Here is a 20,873-nt window from a genome sequence, read left to right as displayed (position 1 = left end):
CCTCAGATCAACTGTGAGTTTTGCAAAGCTATGCAATTATTTAGGAATTGCAGGCCTAAACGGGAGTTTTTTTAGCTTTGGAAAAAACCCAATGGTTTCTTTCCGGGTCTCCTGAGGCTTAACATTCTAGGAAGAGAATGACACGTTCTTGAGGACTTTTTTTTCCCTCTATTAGGACAACAGATAATTGGATTTACTCTCATTTACTCTCAGCTATCCTGAAAGTGGGACAGCTCCACATACAGATTTACTAAAAATCTAGCGTCTTAGAGACAAACTAACGCCCAAGAACTAGAACCTTGAACGAAGCCCAATTCTTTTTCCGTACGGCTGTTTTCTTCCTACTAATAACACCCTGACCCTTTAAGCAGTGACACAGCCCTTACAGCGGCCTTGCCCTGTTTAGTTGGGCTCCGGTTCGAGTTCCACTCACGGCACGGTGTGTGCGGAGCCGTGTCTGGGAAACAGATTCCGCCCACCGAGGGCCACAGGGAAGCGTCTCCCCGCGAGGACGCGGCCCGCCAGTGTCTGGTTTCGCATTTTGAATCCCGAGTAGGAAGTGAGACGGCGCCCGCTCAGTTCCGGGAGCCGCGGCGTCCGCGGCGCCGCGCGGAACCCGCCTGGGCCCCGGCGGCCCCCGCGCAACAAGTGCCCTGAGCGCGCCTCGCGCCCCGCTCCCCGCGCCCCTGCCCAGCGGACTTACGATTTCCGAGCGGCCGTCGCGGCAGGCGTTCTGGAAGCGCGCCTGGCGCTCCTCGTGGGGCCGGTCCCTGAAGCCCGTGTACTTAATCTGCAAGGCAGAGACGGCCCGAAATCAGGAGCCAAATCCGCGACGCCGCCCGCCCCGCGCGGCGCCGATAAGGGCAAGCAGAGTCTGCGGGCAGACGGCTGCCCGGGCGAGATTGCTCCTCCGCGGGCCGCGCAGCCCAAACTTTTCTCCGCCCGGGCCCACTCGGGGCGCGCCGCGGCCTCCCCGCCGCCCGCCCGCCTGCCTCACCTCACATTCGCGGCTCAGCTTCCTGAAGAACTCCTCGTTCTCGAACTTGCTTCTCTGGTCAGGCACGACACGCGGCATCTTCCCGCCCTGAGGCCGTGCCGGCCGGCCGGGCTCCGGGCTTGCGCGGGCACCCGCTGGCCGGCTACGCGCTGACCGACTGACCGCCCACCCGCGGCGCCCTGACTCTCGCTTCCCTTTGTTTCAGGCGCCCGCCCGCGTGGGCTCCCGCTCCCGGGAGTCTGAGGTGCCGCTGCCCGCTCGAGCCCAACCCACGCCGCTGCACCGCTGCCGCCGCCTCAGCCGTTGCCTACCGCCCGCGCGGTCCCAGCACTCGCCGCCCCCGGCCGCCGCCGCCGCCGCCGCAGCCACTTCCTCTCGCCGCCCACCTCGCTAGCCCTCCCGCTCCGCCCCCGTCGGCCCCACCCCTCCTCCTCGCGCGCCCGCCCGCCCCAAACTCCGGCAAACAAAACGCACCATTCACAACTCCTCGATCCGCGCCGCGCATGCGCCGCCCTCCGGCTGGCGGCGCCCAAGGGCGGCAGTGAAACCGAGCTCCTCCTGCCGCGCGGCCCTCGCCCTCAGGCCCGCCCGCGGGCCACTTTGTGTGGAATCACCCTGTGGGGGTCTGCTCGGTTCTAGGAGACAGGAAGCGGCCTGCGCGAGTCCTTTCTTTCCACTGTCTGGAACTTTTGGGCTCCCCGGCAGCGCGGAGTAGCCCCAGACTGTCACGTGAAGACGAGGAAACTTAAGTCCTTGCAGACTTTGCGTCTGAAAACCGACCTGGATGGGTGTGGGCTGTGCACATCAAAGGCTAAAAGTGGAAGAGACGAAAGAATCCGAATGAATCCACATCATGGTGGAAAGGTCAGAGCTGTTGAGTCAGAAGGGACTCAAAAGGGATCTCGCTCACCTTCACTGCCTGCGGGCTGGGGCCCTTCCACAGGCACTGGGGCTAAGCCTCAGTGTGCTTGTTTCCAAAACGCAGACACTCACAAGCTCACAGTGTTAGAGTGATAACCTTTATATAGTTCTAGCACATGATGTGCACTCAATAAATTTACATTTCTAAAGAACAAGCTGAATTATACAATCCAGTGCCAGTCCATATATTTACACAAATGTGCAATCAAATCCTAAAAAACAAGATCCACAAGTTCCAGGGAAGTCATTGAGCGCAAGCTGGAGAGAGTGTGACATGGGATTCATGGCAGAGCTTGACTCGAAGTTGGTCCCCAATAGATTCTATCCTTAAAATCCCAGCTTGTCAAAAACTCAGTCCAAGGATGGTAAACTGGTGCCGACTATGAATGACAGTAGCTGGCCTTGTTGCAAAGGATTGTAAGGATATATTCAAACTCACAAGAATTAGTGCCAAGGGCATTTGGCAATGTCTGCCAGAATGCAGGGTTTGGCAGAATTTCCCACCACTGTCTGGTCCAATCTCATTTTCATCGATATGGAACTGAGCTAGGTTGATGGAATATCCCGGTTTTAGCAATAAAAGTCCCGTGTCCCAGGAAACCACTCAGTCGCTGACAAACTGGATTGGTTGGTCACTGTAACTGAAGTCCAGTTAGTGATTGATTACCCAAGGTTAGGGAGGGAGTTTTCAGCAAAGTCAAATGTGTAGGCTGGTGGTTTTAACAAACGTACTCTTTCTGAAAGGCAGACATAGAATCAACTCCTTCCAAGGGCATGCTCTCCAGCCTACACCAAGCTGTGTGAATGCGTGTATTTATACAAACAGAAATTATATACATAAATATGGATGTCACCGACCACTATTGTTGGGCCTCCAGCCATCTCAGAATATTTCTTTCAGGTGTCTTTCAGTTGCAAGTGACAGAAAACCAATTAAAAAAAAAAAAAAAAAAAAAAAAAAAAACCTTGAAACTACAAAGTGTCAATATTAAGTAAACATATCACAGAGAGGGACTCTTTTATTTCTTCGTTTCTTCTTACTGCTCAAGTCTATTGGAGCCTCTTTGATGGCATTTATTTCCTGGCAAAGGATGGGAGCAGCCACTTCTCCATCTCCCAAGTCTCCATCTCCCAGATTGGTCCAATCTGAGTCACAAACTCTCCCCTCTGCCAAATTATCATGTCTAGACAGATGTGATGATACTGGCCAGTTTATGTCACATGCTCTCTCATCACAGGTTGGGAGCCTGAGATTGGCAGCTTCAGAGAGAAGCCAATGGTTGAAAGAAGAAGAGAGCAGTTTTGTACTTCCTGGGGGCTCACAACAAGAAGAAAGCAGTTTTCCCAAAAGGAGGGAGGGAGAGTACACTGAACCATTTGCCTCAGCCACATCTGGCAAAAGGTGCCATTTGAATTTCTCTTTCTAAAAGTTCTGGTGAAACTGAAGAGGGAAACTTCACACCAGCACAAAGTGCAGACAAAACTAGCCTCAAAACGTGCACTTTGTGTTGAGAGGTAAGTAACTGAGGCAGCTCCTACACCAAGTTACAAAGGCAGAACTAAGTCACCCACAAGAAAGAAAAGTTTATCCATCTGTTGCCTCTTCCCTGTCTTCCCAGTTCAGCTAAGAAGACCTTTGGGCACTAAGACAACACTGCCATTATTTAAATGAGGGGAAGATGATGAGTTTGCTCCCAGTCAAGTACTGTGGTCAGAGGAGCAGAGTTTCAGCTGTTGGCTTCTACAGTAGGAAAAAAAACAGCATCCCATGTTATAGCATTCCACACAACCACGTTCTGTTTAGGTAAACATTGTGTACACTCTTTCATTTCTGTCTCTAATAGATGATTCACAAAGAAACACTCTTACTCCACAATGGGTCCAGGTAGGCCTTGTGGACCTGTAGCTGACCTTGGTGTTTGGACTCTAGCAATAATTATTTCTGGCCTGGGAAATGTAGAATAAATAAAAGTTGAAATATTACTAGAGTGGCCTAGACACTCAGACAGACACCATGAACTTTTTTTCCCTAGTGTTTTATTATTTTATTTTTTGGCTGCACCCGTGGCATGCAGAAGTTCCCAGGCCAGGGATCAAACCTGCACCACAACAGTGACCCAAGCCACAGCAGTGACAGTGCTGGATCCTTAACCAGCTGAGCCACCAGGGAACCCCAACTTTTTTTTTTTGGTTCCCAACTTTTATTCAAGAACTCATGGAGTTCCCGTCATGGAACAGGGGAAATGAATCCAACTAGAAACCACGAGCTTGTGGGTTCGATCCCTGGCCTCGCTCAGTGGGTTAAGGATCAGGCATTGCCGTGAGCTGTGATGTAGGTCACAGACACAGCTTGGATTTGGCATTGCTATGGCTGTGGCGTGGGCTGACGGCTACAGCTCTGATTAGACTCCTAGCCTGGGATCCCCCATATGCCCCGGGTGTGGCCCTAAAAAAAAGACAAAAAGACCAAAAAAAAAAAAAAAGAACACATAAAAAATATGCCAGATAATTGAATTTTAATCCTCATCTTCCTCTTCTTCATCTTGATTAATCTGGAAGTAATACAATTTGTAACTCTCTTTGCTGTTAGCAACTACATGCAACCAATCACACAGGTAATTCACATATTTTTTTGGTGAGATATTTCAAATTACTTTGGAAAAGGCACCTCAGAAGCTACAATAATAATACTCTTGCTTCTTTTGATTGTTACAACCCCTCCACCAAATTTCCCAGCTTTTCCATTCACTTCGATTCTCTCCTGAAGAAACTGCTCAAAATTGGCAGCATCCAGGAGTCCATCTTCTGCAGGTGGGTGCAATCAAGGATAAACTTCAGAACCTGCTCCCTTTTTTCTGTCCCCTTTCACCACAAGCTTTTTCATGGGCAACCATCCGGGCAGCGAAGGCAGAAAGCCATCATGAACTTTTTTGACAAGGAAAAGGGTCAGGATCAAGCCAAATCCCTTCTAGTCTCAAGAGAGCTGACTGGGAGCAGTGGGAGTACAGAGCGGACAGAGTACACTAACTGTCAGCCTCTCGGGGGTGGGGAAGGAGGTCCTGAGGGTAAGGGATGGGAAAGCCTGCCAGGCAGACCCAGAACAGCAGCACCACAGACAGCCTTTGGCAACTCCAGGCCACAGGGTAACCCACACTCGGCATTGTCTGGCGTCCAACCGGCCAGGACTACCGGGAAACGAGCCGCAGGCTGAAGGAGGACATCTCCTCGGCTGACCTCTGCATGCCTGTTGTTGTTAATTTTTTTCTTATTTAAAAGACTGGATTAAAGGAAATTAATAAAGGAAACTTTCATCCACATTAGATATGTTTAGTTCTGTGCTTCTGTCCAGCTGGGTATGGATTGGCCCGGGAGGACCGATGGAGGAGTTTGAGCCAGCTCTAGTAGGGCCCACAGCTGGAAGCCTGAGAGTGTCTGTTCATTGCCTAGAAACACCCTCCCAGCCTCCCCAGACCTGGCAGGAATTCTCAGAAGCCCTGCTGCTTGGAGCCTTCCTTTTCTGAGGATTCAGCCAGCCCAGGGCCTCCTCTCTCCTACCTTCCCGGGTGGGCAGCTGCTTCTGCAGGATTCCCAGACTGAACTGGAAGGGGTGGGCAGAGAAAGCACAACACTGAGTGGGGCATCGAGGGAAGCCTCAACTGTCTGGCCCAACTGGGAAGCTCTGAGCTGGGTGCTTTTATGACCTTCATCTCAGTTAATTCACAAAACCACCTTCTAAGATAGCTCTCCTTGTCACTATCTGACAGACAAGGAAATAGAGACTCTGAAAAGGTAAAGAAATGACCATAAGATGTGGAAAAGACCTTGACCCATTAGAGCGAATGAAATGGCTAAGCATCTGAGAGTATATCCTCTTTGTTCACTCCTCACCATCACACTGCAAGTTTATTATTGACCCTATTCTACAGATGAGGAAACTGAGGCTCAGAGGGGCTGGTGCCCTTAACCATCCACTCCAAGGCCTCTACTGGTAGAGATGCCAAAAGTCCCACTTGTCTCCTTAACTGAACTGAAAGCTCATGGAGAGCTGTGGCTGGGGTCATTCCTCCTGGAGCACTCTACCATGCTCCCAAAGAGGTCCCAATAGGTTGAATGAAGGGGTCCTATTGTGGACCTTGTGGCAGGATGTGGCTCTTGCCCCAGATGGTTGCACATTCCTGCCCCTTGAGCCCAACTGTTTGTCCCTCCTTGACTTGGAAGGTCAAGGCCTAGCTAGACATCCTTCCGGGGCCAACAGAAAGGATTGCTTTATCCAGATCCGGTGTCCACAACCACCCACATCTGCCTCTCCTGAAAGGGCGGTGAGGTCCCCATAGGTCCCTAAGCCTCTAGTGCATTTTTTTCTAACAAAACATTTTCCCCTTCAGTTACTGAGGAAATACCATACCATCCTGAAGATGAAATAGGATCTGGAGCCACAAATGAATGTTGAAGGGGGTGGGAGAGAAGGGGAACTAGTGGTTGGCAAAGAGCCTAAAGCCTTGCTCCACCCAGCTTCTAGTGTTTGGACGGAGATGGGTTTAAGTTCAGGATGAGGGTGTCATCTGCCCAAATGAGGCAGTTTCCTGAGCCCTCAATAATTTTTTTGAGATATAATTTGCATAAAATACGATGCACCCTTAGGCGCTTAAGCATTTCTCTCCCAGGAGATTCTTCCCCTCTTCACTCCCCTGCAACCCTCTCCCCATCAGCTCAGCCATCCCACAGGGAGAGGAAAGCAGAGAGTAGCAAGTTTCCCCAGAATAGCATTTCTTCAGCGTTGGGAATCAATAAACCCGTTTGCTTAAAAGGAACCAGATGATTTCATCCTTGTAATTACAAGTTTGACGTTTGCAAATCTTGCCCAGGCTCCAAATGAGCCTCTTTGTCATGGGAGGTGGAGGGGTCTGTCTGGGTTGCTGGGGATGGGGACTGAACCTGGTGTGTTGGGAAGAGGGCCAGGCTGGGAGCAGGAGGCCTGGCTGACCATCTGCAAGGGCTGCTGGACAGCCCCCTGCCCCTCCCCTACTCTCCACGTTTCTGGCGGGTGATGGGAACCAGACTAGACTAGGGGACTGGAGAATGTGGAGTACTAACCACACCACCCTCGCGCTTAAACCCTTCCTCCAAGTCTCGGGCTTGCCCATGGCTGAGAGGTAAAGGCCCTGAGCCTGGCATTCATGATGCCCTGGCAGTCCTTACTTTCCTCTCCAGTCTCATGTCCAGACATTTCTCCCCACGGCACCCTGCAATCTAGCCACACTGGCCTCCTTGCATTTCGCACATGCCTCAGTGCCTTTGTTCTAACTGTTCCCTCTACCTAGCATGACTTCTTCCCCTTTCTCTGTGGAGAAAACCTCATGCTTTTTTTTTTTTTTTTTTTTTTTGGTCTTTTTGCCTTTTCTAGGGCCACTCCCATGGCATATGGAGATTCCCAGGCTAGGGGTCTAATCAGAGCTGCAGCCGCCAGCCATGCCAGAGCCACAGCAACATGGGATCTGAGCCATTTCTGCGACCTACACCACAGCTCACAGCAACGCCGGATCCTTAACCACTGAGCAAGGCCAGGGATTGAACCTGCAACCTCATGGTTCCTTGTTGGATTTGTTAACCACTGAGCCACAACAGGAAGTCCTCATACTCTTTCTTTAAATAGGAGTTCAGGGGCCTTTAATTGTCCTACTGTCCCACAGCATCACCTCATTTTATTATTTGTTCGTATAATGTGCCAGGGAGATGGTGAGCACACCTAGAACACAACACAAGCATACCCTGGGTTCTGGAAGGAGTTGGCTCCCCACAAATTTTTTTGTTTTGTTGGTTTTTTTTTAAATGCCACATCCATGGCATATGAAAATTCCCAGGCTAGGAGTCAAATCTAAGCTGCACCTGCCGGCCTATGCTACAGCCATAGCAATGAAGGACTGGAGCTGATCTACACCGCAGCTTGTGGCAACACTGGATTCTTAACCCACTGAGTGAGGCCGGGGATCGAACCTGCGTCCTCATGGATCCTAGGTGGGTTCTTAACCCGCTGAGCCACAACAGAAACTCTCGAATTTGTGTTTATTTTACTACTGTGCAGCTTTCATATGAGAGTCTCTCACCCACCCTTACATTCTGTTTTAACTATTTAAAACTTGTGCATATTTAAACAATCATTGCTAACAGTTCACTATAATTTCTCTGGCCTCTTTCAATCCACATTTCTTCACACAGTTAGGACATTCTTTTTTTTAATTTTTTTTTATTATTTTTTTTTATTTTCCCACTGTACAGCAAGGGGGTCAGGTTATCCTTACATGTATACATTACAATTACAGTTTTTCCCCCACCCTTTCTTCTGTTGCAACATGAGTATCTAGACAAAGTTCTCAATGCTACTCAGCAGGATCTCCTTGTAAATCTATTCTAAATTGTGTCTGATAAGCCCAAGCTCCCGATCCCTCCCACTCCCTCCCCCTCCCATCAGGCAGCCACAAGTCTCTTCTCCAAGTCCATGATTTTCTTTTCTGAGGAGATGTTCATTTGTGCTGGATATTAGATTCCAGTTATAAGTGATATCATATGGTATTTGTCTTTGTCTTTCTGGCTCATTTCACTCAGTATGAGTTTCTCTAGTTCCATCCATGTTGCTGCAAATGGCATTATGTCATTCTTTTTTATGGCTGAGTAGTATTCCATTGTGTATGTATACCACATCTTCCAAATCCAATCATCTGTGGATGGGCATTTGGGTTGTTTCCATGTCCTGGCTATTGTGAACAGTGCTGCAATGAACATGCGGGTGCAGGTGTCTCTTTTAAGTAGAGTTTTGTCCGGATAGATGCCCAAGAGTGGGATTGCGGGGTCATATGGAAGTTCTATGTATAGATTTCTAAGGTATCTCCAAACTGTTCTCCATAGTGGCTGTACCAGTTTACATTCCCACCAGCAGTGCAGGAGGGTTCCCTTTTCTCCACAGCCCCTCCAGCACTTGTTTTTGGTGGACTTATTAATGATGGCCATTCTGACTGGTGTGAGGTGGTATCTCATGGTAGTTTTCATTTTCATTTCTCTTATAATCAGCGATGTTGAGCATTTTTTCATGTGTTTGTTGGCCATCTGTATATCTTCTTTGGAGAAATGTCTATTCAGGTCTTTTGCCCATTTTTCCATTGATTGATTGGTTTTTTTGCTGTTGGGTTGTATAAGTTGCTTATATATTCTAGAGATTAAGCCCTTGTCGGTTGCATCATTTGAAACTGTTTTCTCCCATTAGGACATTCTTTACATACAGTTTTTAATGCTGCATTATGACCTAATCCTATGGCATAAGTATTTCCCCATGTAGTCATGTAAGACTCGGAATGGCATCTTGGCCGATCCCCTATTGCTGGATATTTATTTAGATTGTTTCCCATTATTTGTTGTTATAAAATAAGGCTTCTGTGAACATTGTGGTGCCTAAGGCTTTTTCTTAAATGTTTTGCATAGTGTTTTTAGGGTCAATTTCCAGATATAGATCCACCATGTCAAAAGACCCAGGCATTTTGAAGTTCCTGATATGTGTTGCCAAATTTCTCTTTGGTACTGCCTCTTTTCTCTTCTTAAGTCTTAAAAATATGTTCCCTCCCGCCCTCCATTCCTCTTCTCGCTGTCTCAGACACAGGAAACGCCAACCAAGAATAAACCAAGACCTGCAAATAGAGATCAATGGATCAATAAAGGAGATTGAATAATTCAACACTCACTTCTGGCTCATTTATCAAGTCTTGAGTCCAAATGCATCCTCTTTTACCTTCTCTTTTTTTGTCTCCCTGCTCATGATACCTTGACACCTTGCCCTGTTCTTGGGTTCTTTCCCAAATTTGCAAAGCTCTAAACCATCCTCGAAAAAAAAAAAAAAAATCCATGTAAACCATCCTTGCGTGTAGTTTCCCATCATGCTGTAATATTGCCTTACAAATAGGCAGGCAGAATTACTAGCCCACGGCCATCTCCCCAGCCTGCCTTCCCTCTGGGAACACAAGAGGGACAGTTGATAAGGCAGACAGCAGTTCTCTTCCTCTAGATGACACTTTTGAGTGAATGGGCAAGGAGTTTGGCTTCTGGCTGTTCCAGCCCTGGCTAAATTCCTCTGTTTAGCTTGCTTCTTACCCCTTCACAGCCAAGCAAACTCGTACACTTCAATTAAGTGTGGCTTCAGAGGCCTCTGAGAAGCCTTTCTCAACGTGCTGGGCAGAATGACTGCCCCCACAGCATATCCTCACAATGCCTGCCCTGGAGACTAAACCCAACCTCCTCAAAGTCACCCCACAGTCTAGGTAGCTTCCCCAGCCCCAGCTGATGCTAACTTCATCTTGCTCCCTCCTGCTCAAGGGGAGCACCCAGCATGTCTTGCAGCTTGAACAGTGTTGGTGATTGACATGGACACAGAGATGCACCACCCAGATCTGTTTTCAGTGAAGGACTTGTTATCCCAGCAGCTGGGATGTTTTAATCCCGTTCAGGGATTCCCTCGGCTGCAGAAAGCTACCTGCAGGTCATTCTTCCTTCCTGGGCAGTTCACATTCAATTCAAGATCAATTCTTGATCTTGGCTGATCAAGAGGGTATAAAGGCCCAGCAGGGCAATGCTGATGGGCCATATTAGCTCTAAAGTTCCCTGTGGAGTCAGCTGTTGGGCCTACAGTAGAGCTTGGTTTCCCCCTCTATCCAATTGTGCTTCCTTCTGCTCCCACGAACAGGTTTTGATCCCAAGGGCACTCATTAAAAAACATTCTGCAGGAGTTCCCATTGTGGCTCAGCAGGTTAAGAACCCGACTAGCATCCATGAGGATATGGCTCCAGTCCCTGGCCTCGCTCAGCCGGTTAAGGATCCAGCACTGCTGCAAGCTGCAGTGTAGGTCGCAGATGCAGCTCAGATCCAGCGTTGCTGTGGCTGTGGCGTGGGCCGGCAGCTACAGCTATGATTTGAGCCCCTTAGCCTGGATACTTCCATGTGCCTTGGGTGCAGTTGTAAAAATAAATAAATAAATAAATAAAAGAAAGGAAAATTGAGACAGAACAAGTGACAAGGGCACATGGCCAGGTAGATCCAGAGAAAGAGCTCTCAGGAGAGCAAAGGAGTCCTAAAGTTGAAGAAATTTAGTCCTTTCATTCTTTGTCAGAGCGACCTGATGTCAGAGTAGGGATTTGCCTGGGAACTCAGAGCCAGCTGTTTTCTCACTTTTTAATCAAAAAATTGCAAACAGATGGGAGCTCTCTGTGGGCATAGTGGTTAAGAATACAGCATTATTTCTGCAGTGGTCCCTTCCATGTTGCAGGTTCAAGCCCTGGCACAGAAACTTCCAGATGCCCTGGGTGTGGCAAAAAAAAAAATTGAGGACAGAGATATCTATTCCTACCTGTCACAACTGTTTTGGTTTCCAGAGACAGAAACCCAATTAAAAATAGTTTACATAGGAGTTCCTGTTGTATCGCAGCAAAAACGAATTGGGCTAGGAACCATGAGGTTGCAGGTCTGATCCCTGGCCTTGCTCAGTGGGTTAAGGATCTGGTGTTGCCATGAGCTGTGGTGTAGGTCACAGATGCAGGCTAGATCCAGCGTTGCTGTGCCTCTGGTGTAGGCCGGCAGCTACAGCTCCACTTCAACCCCTAGGCTGGGAACCTCCATATGCCTCAGGTGCAGCCCTAAAAAGACAAAAAGACAAAAAAAAAAAAAAAAAAAAAAACCCACAAAAACTAGCTTCACAAAAGAGGGAATGTGGGAGCTCCTGTCGTGGTGCAGTGGAAATGAATCTCACTAGTATACATGAGGATGCGGGTTCAATCCCTGACCTTGCTTGATGGGTCCGGGATCCAGCATTGCTGTGAGCTGTGGTGTAGGTTAAAGACACAGCTCGGATCCTGAGTTGCTGTGGCTGTGGCGTAGGCCAGCAGCTGTAGCTCCACTTCAACCCCTAGCCTGGGAACCTCCATATGCCACCGGTGCATCCCTAACAAGCAATAAATAAGTAAATATATAAATAAGAAAAAAAACGGAACATATCAGCTCATTTAGCTGAAAATTCTTGGTTCAGGAGTTCAAGCGCTGAAACCAGAGCTCGCTCTCTCTCTGTTCTATATTACTGCTTTATCTTCATTCACATGCTGACTCACCTGCAGGTGGTAAGAACTACTCATTCCTAATATTCCTACAAAAATCTTGGGACTGACTTTAATAGGCCCAGTTTGGGTTACCTGCTCATTGTGGACCCTGTGTCTCTCTGTGGGAAGAGTGATGTCACAGGAAAAGGAAAGTTTGCACTAGGCAGGCAAAAACATCTGCATAAAGTTAATGTTTGGCACAAAGTTATAAACTCTCAAAGAATGGTGGCTATAATGATCTTTAAGTTTCCTTCTAGCTCTGCAATTCTAGGATTTGTACAACTCTATACTCTGATGCAACTCCAACTGTAAATGTTGGCAGTCAAGGGAAGAACTGGATAACAATCTGAGTCCATGCAACTTGAGTCCAAACAAAATACCATAAAATGAGCTCAGACAGACCTGAAAAAGGAAGCTGGCTGAGCAGGGCTGGGTGTTCCTGCTCTTCTACAGCAGAGGGTAAGTGCCTGCTGTGTCCCTCCTTCTGTAGCTGAGCCAGGGACAGTGGCAGTGCCAGGATCAGTGTGGCCCTGAAAGGGATCCCCTGGGGCTCTGGGGCCTGAGGCTATACCCATAGCCCCTTCAAAGGATCCTGCTGCTTAGCATCAGATGACCTGGATGGCTGGGGGACTGGACCAGCTCTGGGAGCTGAAGGAAGCCATGGATAGGCTGGAGAAGAGAAAGGGGTGGCAAAGATTGCCTAACGTGGATGCTTTGTGGTAGGTGGTACCCAAGAGGTTCCACCAGAGCCTTCTCTGAGGCCTGGGAGGTCTAAGTGTGCAGGTAGGTGGCATATGCAGAGGAGGTAGGGCATGGAGCTCAGGTTACATCCCAGGGTTCATTCACACCATAAAACGGGTAAGTGGTGCCCTCTGGAGGTGTGTCCTGCAGCAGCTCTTCTGCCTGCCGCATCTGGGTGCTGCGAGAGGGAGGTGTGTGCTGCCCAGAATAATGGGTTCCATGTTAGATTCCCTTGTGGTGCAGGAGGTCAAGGATCCGGTGTTGTCACTGCAGCACTTGCATGTGGGCATGGCGGGAAAACAAAGCTAACACCTGGAGGCTGTTTCCGTGCTATGTTGGTCCCACAACTGAGAGTTTGTTGTTCAGATATGATTGCATCCTCACTCTTCAGAAAATTATTCTTTTCCAGACATGCTGAGTACTGTAGATGTACTGGTCACCTAGAAGACAGGCAAGGTCAGGATTCTTTCTGGAAGAGGGGATCAGAGAGGTTAACTGAGTGTCTGAGATCACACAGCAAAAGAAACAATTGTACTCAAACCAAAGACCTCTTCATTAGCAATCTTTCCTGGCACTGTAGGATTCCATGTCTCAGAAGCAAAAAATTGATGGGGGTGCCCCACTAAGTGCTGAGAGTCCTGGCAACAGGGCCAGTGTTTCGGAGTCTTGGGTCTTTGGAAGGCCCTGGAGGCTACCAGTCCTCCCCTCAGGCCAGAAGAGCTGCAAGAGACATGGATCAGCAACAGGCGCCTCTGCCAGCTTTTGATGAATTTTCCTGCCACTGGTGCTAATTTCCTGAAAGGCTTTCTCCTAGCTTCAGGCGTCCCTTCAAAAGGGTCCTTGCTCTTTCATGGTAAGAGATAGGTAACCATATCCCCTCGGCTCCTCAGCAAGGTCCCTGGGCATGCCCTTCCAGGGGCCTGTGGCTCAGAGGGCAGGGGTAGACAGGAGTCGTGGACCACGGCTGGAGGGCCCCAGAGCTTGTTCCCGGATGAGGAGAACCAGGCCCAGAGAGGCCTGTGGCTTGCCTGAGGACACACACAGAGGCACAGGCCCAGACAGGAACCCATGCTCCCAAACTCTGCCTAAAAGAGACACATTGAGCTCTGTTCCGTGAGGCCATCTGACCTCAGCCTCTGAGTTCCTTCAGGCCGCAGATGGGCCTTCGTCCCCTCCAATTTGTTCCACAAACAAATAGGCCCAAACCCAATCCCTCATGGCACTGGGGGGGGGGGTAGAACTTCCCTAGCAACACCGGACCCTGCCTGTGCCCTGATCCTGGACTGGACTCCCTCTTGGGGCTTTTGCTGGGCCCCAGTTTGTTGGGATAGAGGCCTTGGGAGGGTTCCACTTGGTGAGTTCCCAGGCTGAGCTAGGTGGTGGGTGGGAGACCTCTGAGCCAGGGGCCATCCTGTGGCTGGGGGTGGGGAGCACTCAGAGCTGACCTCCTGTTTTGGCCCAAAGCTCCTTGGGACAATAGGACACATAGGAATCTCTCTCAGCTTCTCCCTCCCCTGCCTCATCTGTCATCAAGTCCTGTCAATCTGCCTTTTCTTTCTTTCTTTTTTTTTTTTGGTCTTTTTTTTTTTTTTTTTTTTTTTTTTTTTTTTTTTAGGGCTGCACCTGAGACATATGGAGGTTCCTAGGCTAGGGGTCCAATTGAAGCTGTAGCTGCCAGCCTATGCCACAGCCACAGCAATGTGGGATCCGAGCTGCCTCTGCAACCTACACCACAGCTCATGGCAATAGGGGATCCTTAACCCACTGAGTGAAGCCAGGGATCAAACCCACGTCCTCATGGATGCTGTCAGGATGCTAGTCAGGTTCATTAATCGCTGAACCATGACAGGAACTCCTCCATCTGTCCTTTTTTTTTTTCTTTTGTATTTTCTAGGGCTGCACCTGCGACATATGGAGGTTCCTAGGCTAGGGGTCCAATTGAAGCTGTAGCTGCCAGCCTACACCACAGCCACAGCAATGTGGGATCTGAGCTGCATCTGCGACCTATACCACAGCTCACAGCAATGCTGGATCCTTAACCCACTGAGTGAGGCCAGGGATCAAACCCGCAACCTCATGATTCCTAGTCCGATTCGTTAACCAGCCTGAGCCATGACGATGGGAACTCCAAGCTCCATCTGCTTTATGATTCGATTGCTCTGTTCCGTGAAGGACTCATCATCCAGTTCTGCAGCACCCTCCCCCGTTCCCCTTCTCCTCCCCTCCCCTCCTCCAGTAGCTCTGTACTCTGTAACCTCCTTCTGGAAGATAAGCCTGACCAGGACACTCCTCTCCATGGCTCCCTAGTGCCTCAGGGTAGAGGCCATGCTCCCTCCCAGGCTTACAGGCCTGGTGCTCCAGCTCTGGGCCCATTTCAGTGTGACTCAGAACTGGTGGGATGGAGCAGGCTAACTCCTGCCTCCAGGCCTTGGCTCCCACTGTACCCTCTGAAAGCTCCCCCTCCCTCTCCACCTCCACCCCCTCCAGTTTTTCCTATCCAGATGCTCCTCCTGGAAGCCTTTCCCGACATCCCAGCCCAGCCCATGACAGGTCAGCTTTTCCATGACCCTTTCTAGAGTGTCCCGGGGGTCTCAGTGGTCAGACAACTCGGATGAGAAACAGCTCCCTGCCCACTGCCACCTTCTGAGAACCCGAGTGCTCCCTTTTCCAGCCTGAGCAGCCCCCAGCACTGCCCTGGCTCTCTGTCCACTTGTCTGCCTGGGCCTGTGTCTATCTGCTTCTGTTTCTTTCCTCCACTCCCTAACTTTTTCAACAGATCATTCCACTGTCTCTTCTACTGGTCTTCACGCCTCTCCTCATGTTTAATTTGTGTATTTGTGTGTGTGTGTCTTTTTTGTCTTTCTAGGGCCGCGCCCATGGCATAAGGAGGTTCCCAGGCTAGGGGTCCAATCAGAGCTGTAGCAGCTGGCCTACACCACAGCCACAGCAACACCGGATCCTTAACCCACTGAGTGAGGCCAGGGATCGAACGCATATCCTCATGGATGCTAGTTGGGTTTGTTAACTGCTGAGCCACAATGGAAACTCCTCCTCATGCTTTAATTTAATGCTCTGTCACCTCATTCCACCAAGGACTCAAGTGGTGTGTTTATCTCCCATCCTCACTCAGTCCCCAACCCCGATTTCTCACAGTCTCTCTGTCCCCTCTCATCCCACAGCTAATGACCTTGGGACGTAGAAAGAGGAGTTCTTACTCCTTTAGAGAGGGGATCCCCTCTCTGTCATAGAATAAGGTTCTAGGGCACAAGGCAGGCCCCAGCCCTTCCCTACCAAGGTCAGACCTGTGTGGGGTTGGGAGCAAGAGAAAGGGCCACCTGGGCATCCATGCCACTGCATCCAGGGCTGCTCAGGGCCCTCGGCACCTTAATGCAGTCCCTTGTGGTGCCTGTGGGGGAAAGAGAAGTATCGTGTAGCAGATCTCTTTGGTGAAGGCCCTGTGTGAACCTTCCTACTGAAGCCTTCCCCACTGTTACTTCACTTCTTCAGCCTCATCCAGAGTGTGTCCTGGGCATAGGCCCACTCCAGGGCCCCAGCATGTCCCGCTTGGCCTGGAAAGGAGTCAGTTGAGGAAGGGGAGGCCTTGAAGTGGTGGTGTCTGTCTCCTTTTCCTTCACCTGAAGCCTCCCTGGACCTCAGAGCTGCCATTAGCTTGGGATCCCAACCAAGCACCTGGAGCTTCTGCCCATGCAGCCTGAGGGCTCCAGGAGGGCAAGATCCCTCTTAGGTCTCCCAACAGGTTGGCGAGGCAGGCTGTACAAGACAGGGACCCGGGAGACTAAGTCCATGTGTTCACTCCTCAGGGAAAAAGGTCAGAGGCCGTGCATGGCCCACCCATTCTTCTACCCACTTCTCTGCCAAGTGGGCTCTATCCAGCATGGGAGGAGGGTTTCTAAAGCCAAGCCCAGCCAGGGCCACCAACAGGGAACTGCTCCGGGCTTGGTCAGCCTGGGCCTGGGCCTTGGAGGTCCCAAGCCAGGCGGGCCATGAGGCCACAAGAGAGCTTGGGCAGAACTCACCCCTGCCTGGAGCCTCAATCGCTAGCCTACTACTGGGGGGGCCCCCCACCCCCAGACCACCGGCTGCTGCCCGCCTGCCTGGCGACTGAAGGCAGGCGTCTGGGCGCAGGCAGTCCTGGGGCGCAGGAGCCCTCACAGAGAGGGGAGCCCCACTCCCCTCGCCCCCACCCACCACCCAGCGGCGGCGGGTTACAGCTCCCGGCGCCCTCGAGTCCGCCCAGGCCCTGGCCCCACGCCAGGCAACTGGATCCATCACAGCAGTTGGCGGGAGCCAGGACGGCGCGTCCCCCGGGGCTCGCAGGCGGCTGGCGCTGGCGGCGGGCAGGGGGGCGGGCGGCGGCTGCGGCGCTGCGGGGGCTGCGGTTGGCGCGGGCACCGCCGAGGGGCCACGTCTCCCGCACTAATTGGCCTTTCCTCAGCCGCCCCAGCCGGTAATTGCTGCTTCGGGGGTGGAAAGCTGGGGGTGTTGGAGGAGAGGAAGGGGCGCCGCTTCCGGAGCAGGGAGTGGGGCTCAGGCCGAGCTGAGCCGCGTGTGCGCGCCTTTCCTAGGCCAGCTTTGCTCCGGGGCGCTTTCGTGCTCAAAGTGGCCCTGGCGAGTGGAGGTGAACTTGGGGAAAAGCCACAGAAGAGTCCTGGGATCCTCACCAAGATCCAGTCAGTTCTGAGAACCTCTCCCTGGGGCGCGGGGTCTGGCAGGGGATTTAGGAAAAGCTCTGGGGGGTCCTCAAGGGATCTGGGTGAGGGTGTGAAGATGGGGTGGAGACAGGGCAGCAGGTAGGCCTCTACAATACCCTCTTCCAGCAGTGCTATGGGGAGGGGCAGACAGGAAGAGGGGTACTCTCCTGGATGGCTGGGGAGGGTATGAGGCAGGGACTATGGGAGGCAGGGGCCCAGCCCAGCACCCAGCCTGCCCACCCGAGTTCTTACTGGCTTGAATTCCTTGAGGAGGTCCCAGGGTTCTGGGAGAGTCCTCTAGAATTCTCACTTCTGCCCCAGCCTGGCCAGCCCTGGCTCCAGCTCAGCTGCGCTCCCTCTAATTTGGGCAAGGATAGCCTCTGGGCGGGTGGGTGGCTGCTTGGAGAAGACCCCTTCTGCAGACCTGTGTGGCAGAGCTTGAGGAGGGGAGAACTGAGAGGCCTTCCAAAGCAGGGCTGGAACAGCCTGGGGTCAGACCTCAGGATCTCCTGGGCAAGATGTCCCCTGTAGGCACTGGGAGGAATCAAGCCCAACCAGACCCCAGCCAGAGCCTCCTGAGTTCTTCACATGTTGCCCAGGGGGCCTAAGCTCCCAGTCCTCACTCTGGCTTCTATGATGAGTGGCTATTTAGTTGCCTGTCCCCTGGTTAGGGGTGGGCAGAGATGTTCTTCTAGCTATGCCTCCCCTGAAATTGGAGCTGTCACACATCCTCTGGAGGCCACACTCCCTCAGGGATTGTTCTAGGTCTGGATGGAGGTAGCAGGGTAAGTCGGACAGGTATGGATCAAATTCCCACTCTGCCACCACTAGCTCATCTCCTGCCTTGATTTCTTTATTGGTAGAATAGGATTAATGAAATCCATGTGACAACATTGTTGTGAAGATAAACTTTTGCTTGATAGGGGTTCTCCCCACTCCTCCAACCATCCTTTTGCTTTGGGGCCTGAAATGCTGGGGTATGAAGTATCAGGTGCCCCCTATTACATGGGTCTCTGCAGCCTCTAGTTATCTCAGATACTCAGGAAACCCCTAAAAATAAAGACCCTAGTCAACTTTGTAGTTTGGGACATAAAAATCTCTGGTATGCTACACTAATGTTCATAAGCATTTTTCACAATGACCAAAAGGTGGGAACAAGGCAAATATCCATAAACATATAAATGGATAAACAAAATGTGGAAAAAGACACATGCACCTGTATGTTCATTGCAGCACTATTCACAATAGCCAAGACAGGGAAACAACCCAAATGTCCATCGACAGACGACTGGATTAAGAAGATGTGGTGTATATATACACAACGGAATACTACTCAGCCATCAAAAAGAACAAAATAATGCCATCTGCAGCAACATGGATGGAACTAAAGACTCGCATACTAAGTGAAGTAAGCCAAAAAGAGAAAAATACCATACGATATCACTTACATCTGGAATCTAATATACAACACAAATGACCCTTTCCACAGAGAAGAAAATCATGGACTTGGAGAACAGACTTGTGGTTGCCCAGGGGGAGGGGGAAAGAGTGGGATGGACTTGGAATCTGGGGTTAATAGATACAAACTATTGCCTTTGGAGTGGATAAGCAATGAGATCCAGCTGTATAGCACTGGGAACTATATCTAGTCACTTATGATGGAGCATGATAATGTAAAAAAAAGAATGTATATATGTATGTGTGACTGGGCCACCTTGCTGTACAGTAGAACATTGACAGAACACTGCAAACCAATTATAATGGAAAAAATAAAAATCATTCAAAACCAAAACAAAATGTGGTATGTACACACAATGGAATATTATTCAGTCCTAAAAAGGAATAGAATTCTGTCATATGCTACAATGTGGATGAACCTTGAAGATATGCTAAGTGAATTAAGCCAGACAAAAAAGGACAAATATTGTGTGATTCCACTTATATGAGGTACCTGGAATACACAAATTATAGGATAGGAAGTAGAAGAGTGGGTACCAGAGTTTGGGGATGAGTGGAAATAGGGAGTTATTGTTTAATGGATACAGGGTTTCAGTTTGGGATGATGAAAAAGTTCTGAAGATGGATGGTAGTGATGGTAATGTGACCATACTCACTGTCACTGAAATTAAAATTGTTAAAATGGTACATTTTGTGTTAGGCATACTTGAGCACTCAAAAACCCCACAAAGAAACCAAAACGGGAGTTCCTGTTGTGGCTCAGGGGGTTAGGGACCCAACTAGTATCCATGAAGATGTGGGTTCGATCCCTGGCCTCACTCAGTGGGTTAAGGATCCAGTGTTCCCATGAGCTGTGAGGTAGGTCTCAGATGCGGCTCAGATCCTGAGTTGCTGTGGCCGTGGCGTAGGCTGGCAGATGCAGCTTCGATTGGACCCCTAGCCTGGGAACTTCCACATGCTGCAGATGTGGCCCTAGAAAGGAAGGAAAGAAGGAAGGAAGGCGGGAGACCAAAACCAAACAAAAACCTGTGGGACGGGCTGGGGTGTGCCCAGGTCAGGTTGCTAGATACACCAGAGAGTGAGGAGTCTGGATGCAACACCAAGACCTAATCCAATGGACAGAGAGCTCAGAATGTGGATGTCCTGAGGGGTGCACTTGAGACAACAAGGAAAAAAGCCAAGTGTTCTGCAGGCCAGGCGACTCTGCTGCAGCTCCCCTTGACTGCGTGAGCAGAGGAGGCTTAGCCTCACAGGGAGCAGGTGGCAGCGCTCCCTTCCTCCATGGTCTCCCATTGAGAAACTATCTACTTCACCCAACCATCTGACAGATGGAAACATTCAGGGCAAGTCATATGCTCTTATTGAGGATCATTCCTGCGTCCAGGCTTTGGAGGGGCCCTGGGGAAATGGGTATGGAGGGAACAGAAGATTCCAAGCTATCAAAGCTTCACTCCTTGTAACATATAACCTGCCCAAGGCCTCAGGCCAATGGGAACAGGCACAAAGTTGCACAGGATTAAATGGTAAATAGCAAGCTAGGTGCAATGATAGGAGCGGTGGCAGTCTGGGTGGACTTCCCATAAGAAGTGGCTTTAAGTAGACCTTGATGGGTGGGAGGATTTGGAGAAGGGGGAGAAGCATTTGTTCTGAGTCTGAGTAGCTGTGCACAGTAGGGCAGTGAAAGGGCCTGGACTAACTGATGGTCAATGAGATAGGTGGGCATTCTGGCATGTCAGGCTAAAGGGGGTGGTTCAGGGCCCCAAACAAAGGCTAAATCTCTGGCTCTAGACTGAAGCAACAGGGAGCCTAGATGCTTGTCCCAGATGTGTCTATGGCTAATCTCCTCAAGGCCTGGGAGGTGGGACAACCCCTAAGACTCCCTCCTGCATAGCCAGCCTCAGAACTGCCCTGCTTCTC

The 20,873-nt window shown here is 50.4% G+C and overlaps 2 protein-coding genes and 2 pseudogenes across 19 annotated transcripts in view; 1 reads left to right on the top strand and 3 right to left on the bottom strand.

Annotated features, from left to right (window-relative positions):
* The window catches only part of CBFB (core-binding factor subunit beta), a 67,179-nt gene extending 65,397 nt beyond the window's left edge, over positions 1 to 1,782 (bottom strand). For 10 of the 15 annotated variants that reach the window (XR_014805802.1, XR_014805803.1, XR_014805801.1 and 7 more), the window contains exons 1-2: positions 998 to 1,372; positions 704 to 790 (exon numbers count right to left, since the gene is read on the bottom strand). Coding sequence is in view for 9 of the 15 variants with exons in the window: in XM_021094056.2 (XP_020949715.1) it covers positions 704 to 790; positions 998 to 1,075 (165 nt within the window). In the remaining 6 variants the exon portion in view is untranslated. Of the gene's footprint in view, positions 1 to 703; positions 791 to 997; positions 1,373 to 1,471 lie in introns of those variants that run through there. The other 5 variants (XR_014805804.1, XR_014805805.1, XM_084960174.1 and 2 more) reach the window with 2 other exon arrangements.
* LOC146402263 (protein-serine O-palmitoleoyltransferase porcupine pseudogene) overlaps positions 1 to 1,996 on the bottom strand; it is a 48,016-nt pseudogene extending 46,020 nt beyond the window's left edge. For 2 of the 3 annotated variants that reach the window (XR_014805774.1, XR_014805775.1), the window contains exons 1-2: positions 998 to 1,372; positions 704 to 790 (exon numbers count right to left, since the gene is read on the bottom strand). The product of XR_014805774.1 is annotated as a protein-serine O-palmitoleoyltransferase porcupine pseudogene, transcript variant X1 (transcript). Of the gene's footprint in view, positions 1 to 703; positions 791 to 997; positions 1,373 to 1,471; positions 1,809 to 1,907 lie in introns of those variants that run through there. The other variant, XR_014805776.1, reaches the window with a different exon arrangement.
* Positions 1 to 20,873, top strand: part of TK2 (thymidine kinase 2) — a 1,024,677-nt gene that overhangs the window by 566,202 nt on the left and 437,602 nt on the right. The window lies entirely within an intron of this gene.
* On the bottom strand, positions 4,435 to 12,957 carry LOC146402262 (large ribosomal subunit protein eL22-like; annotated as a pseudogene).

The sequence above is a fragment of the Sus scrofa genome, chromosome 6 (genome assembly GCF_054392235.1).
Source record: "Sus scrofa isolate SSC_HxYL_T2T_F1_AM1 chromosome 6, Sscrofa_HxYL_maternal_Yorkshire_Landrace_v2.0, whole genome shotgun sequence".
Taxonomy (NCBI): domain Eukaryota; kingdom Metazoa; phylum Chordata; class Mammalia; order Artiodactyla; family Suidae; genus Sus; species Sus scrofa.
Note: the sequence above shows the minus strand (reverse complement) of the source record. Positions and strands in the feature narration are given on the sequence as shown.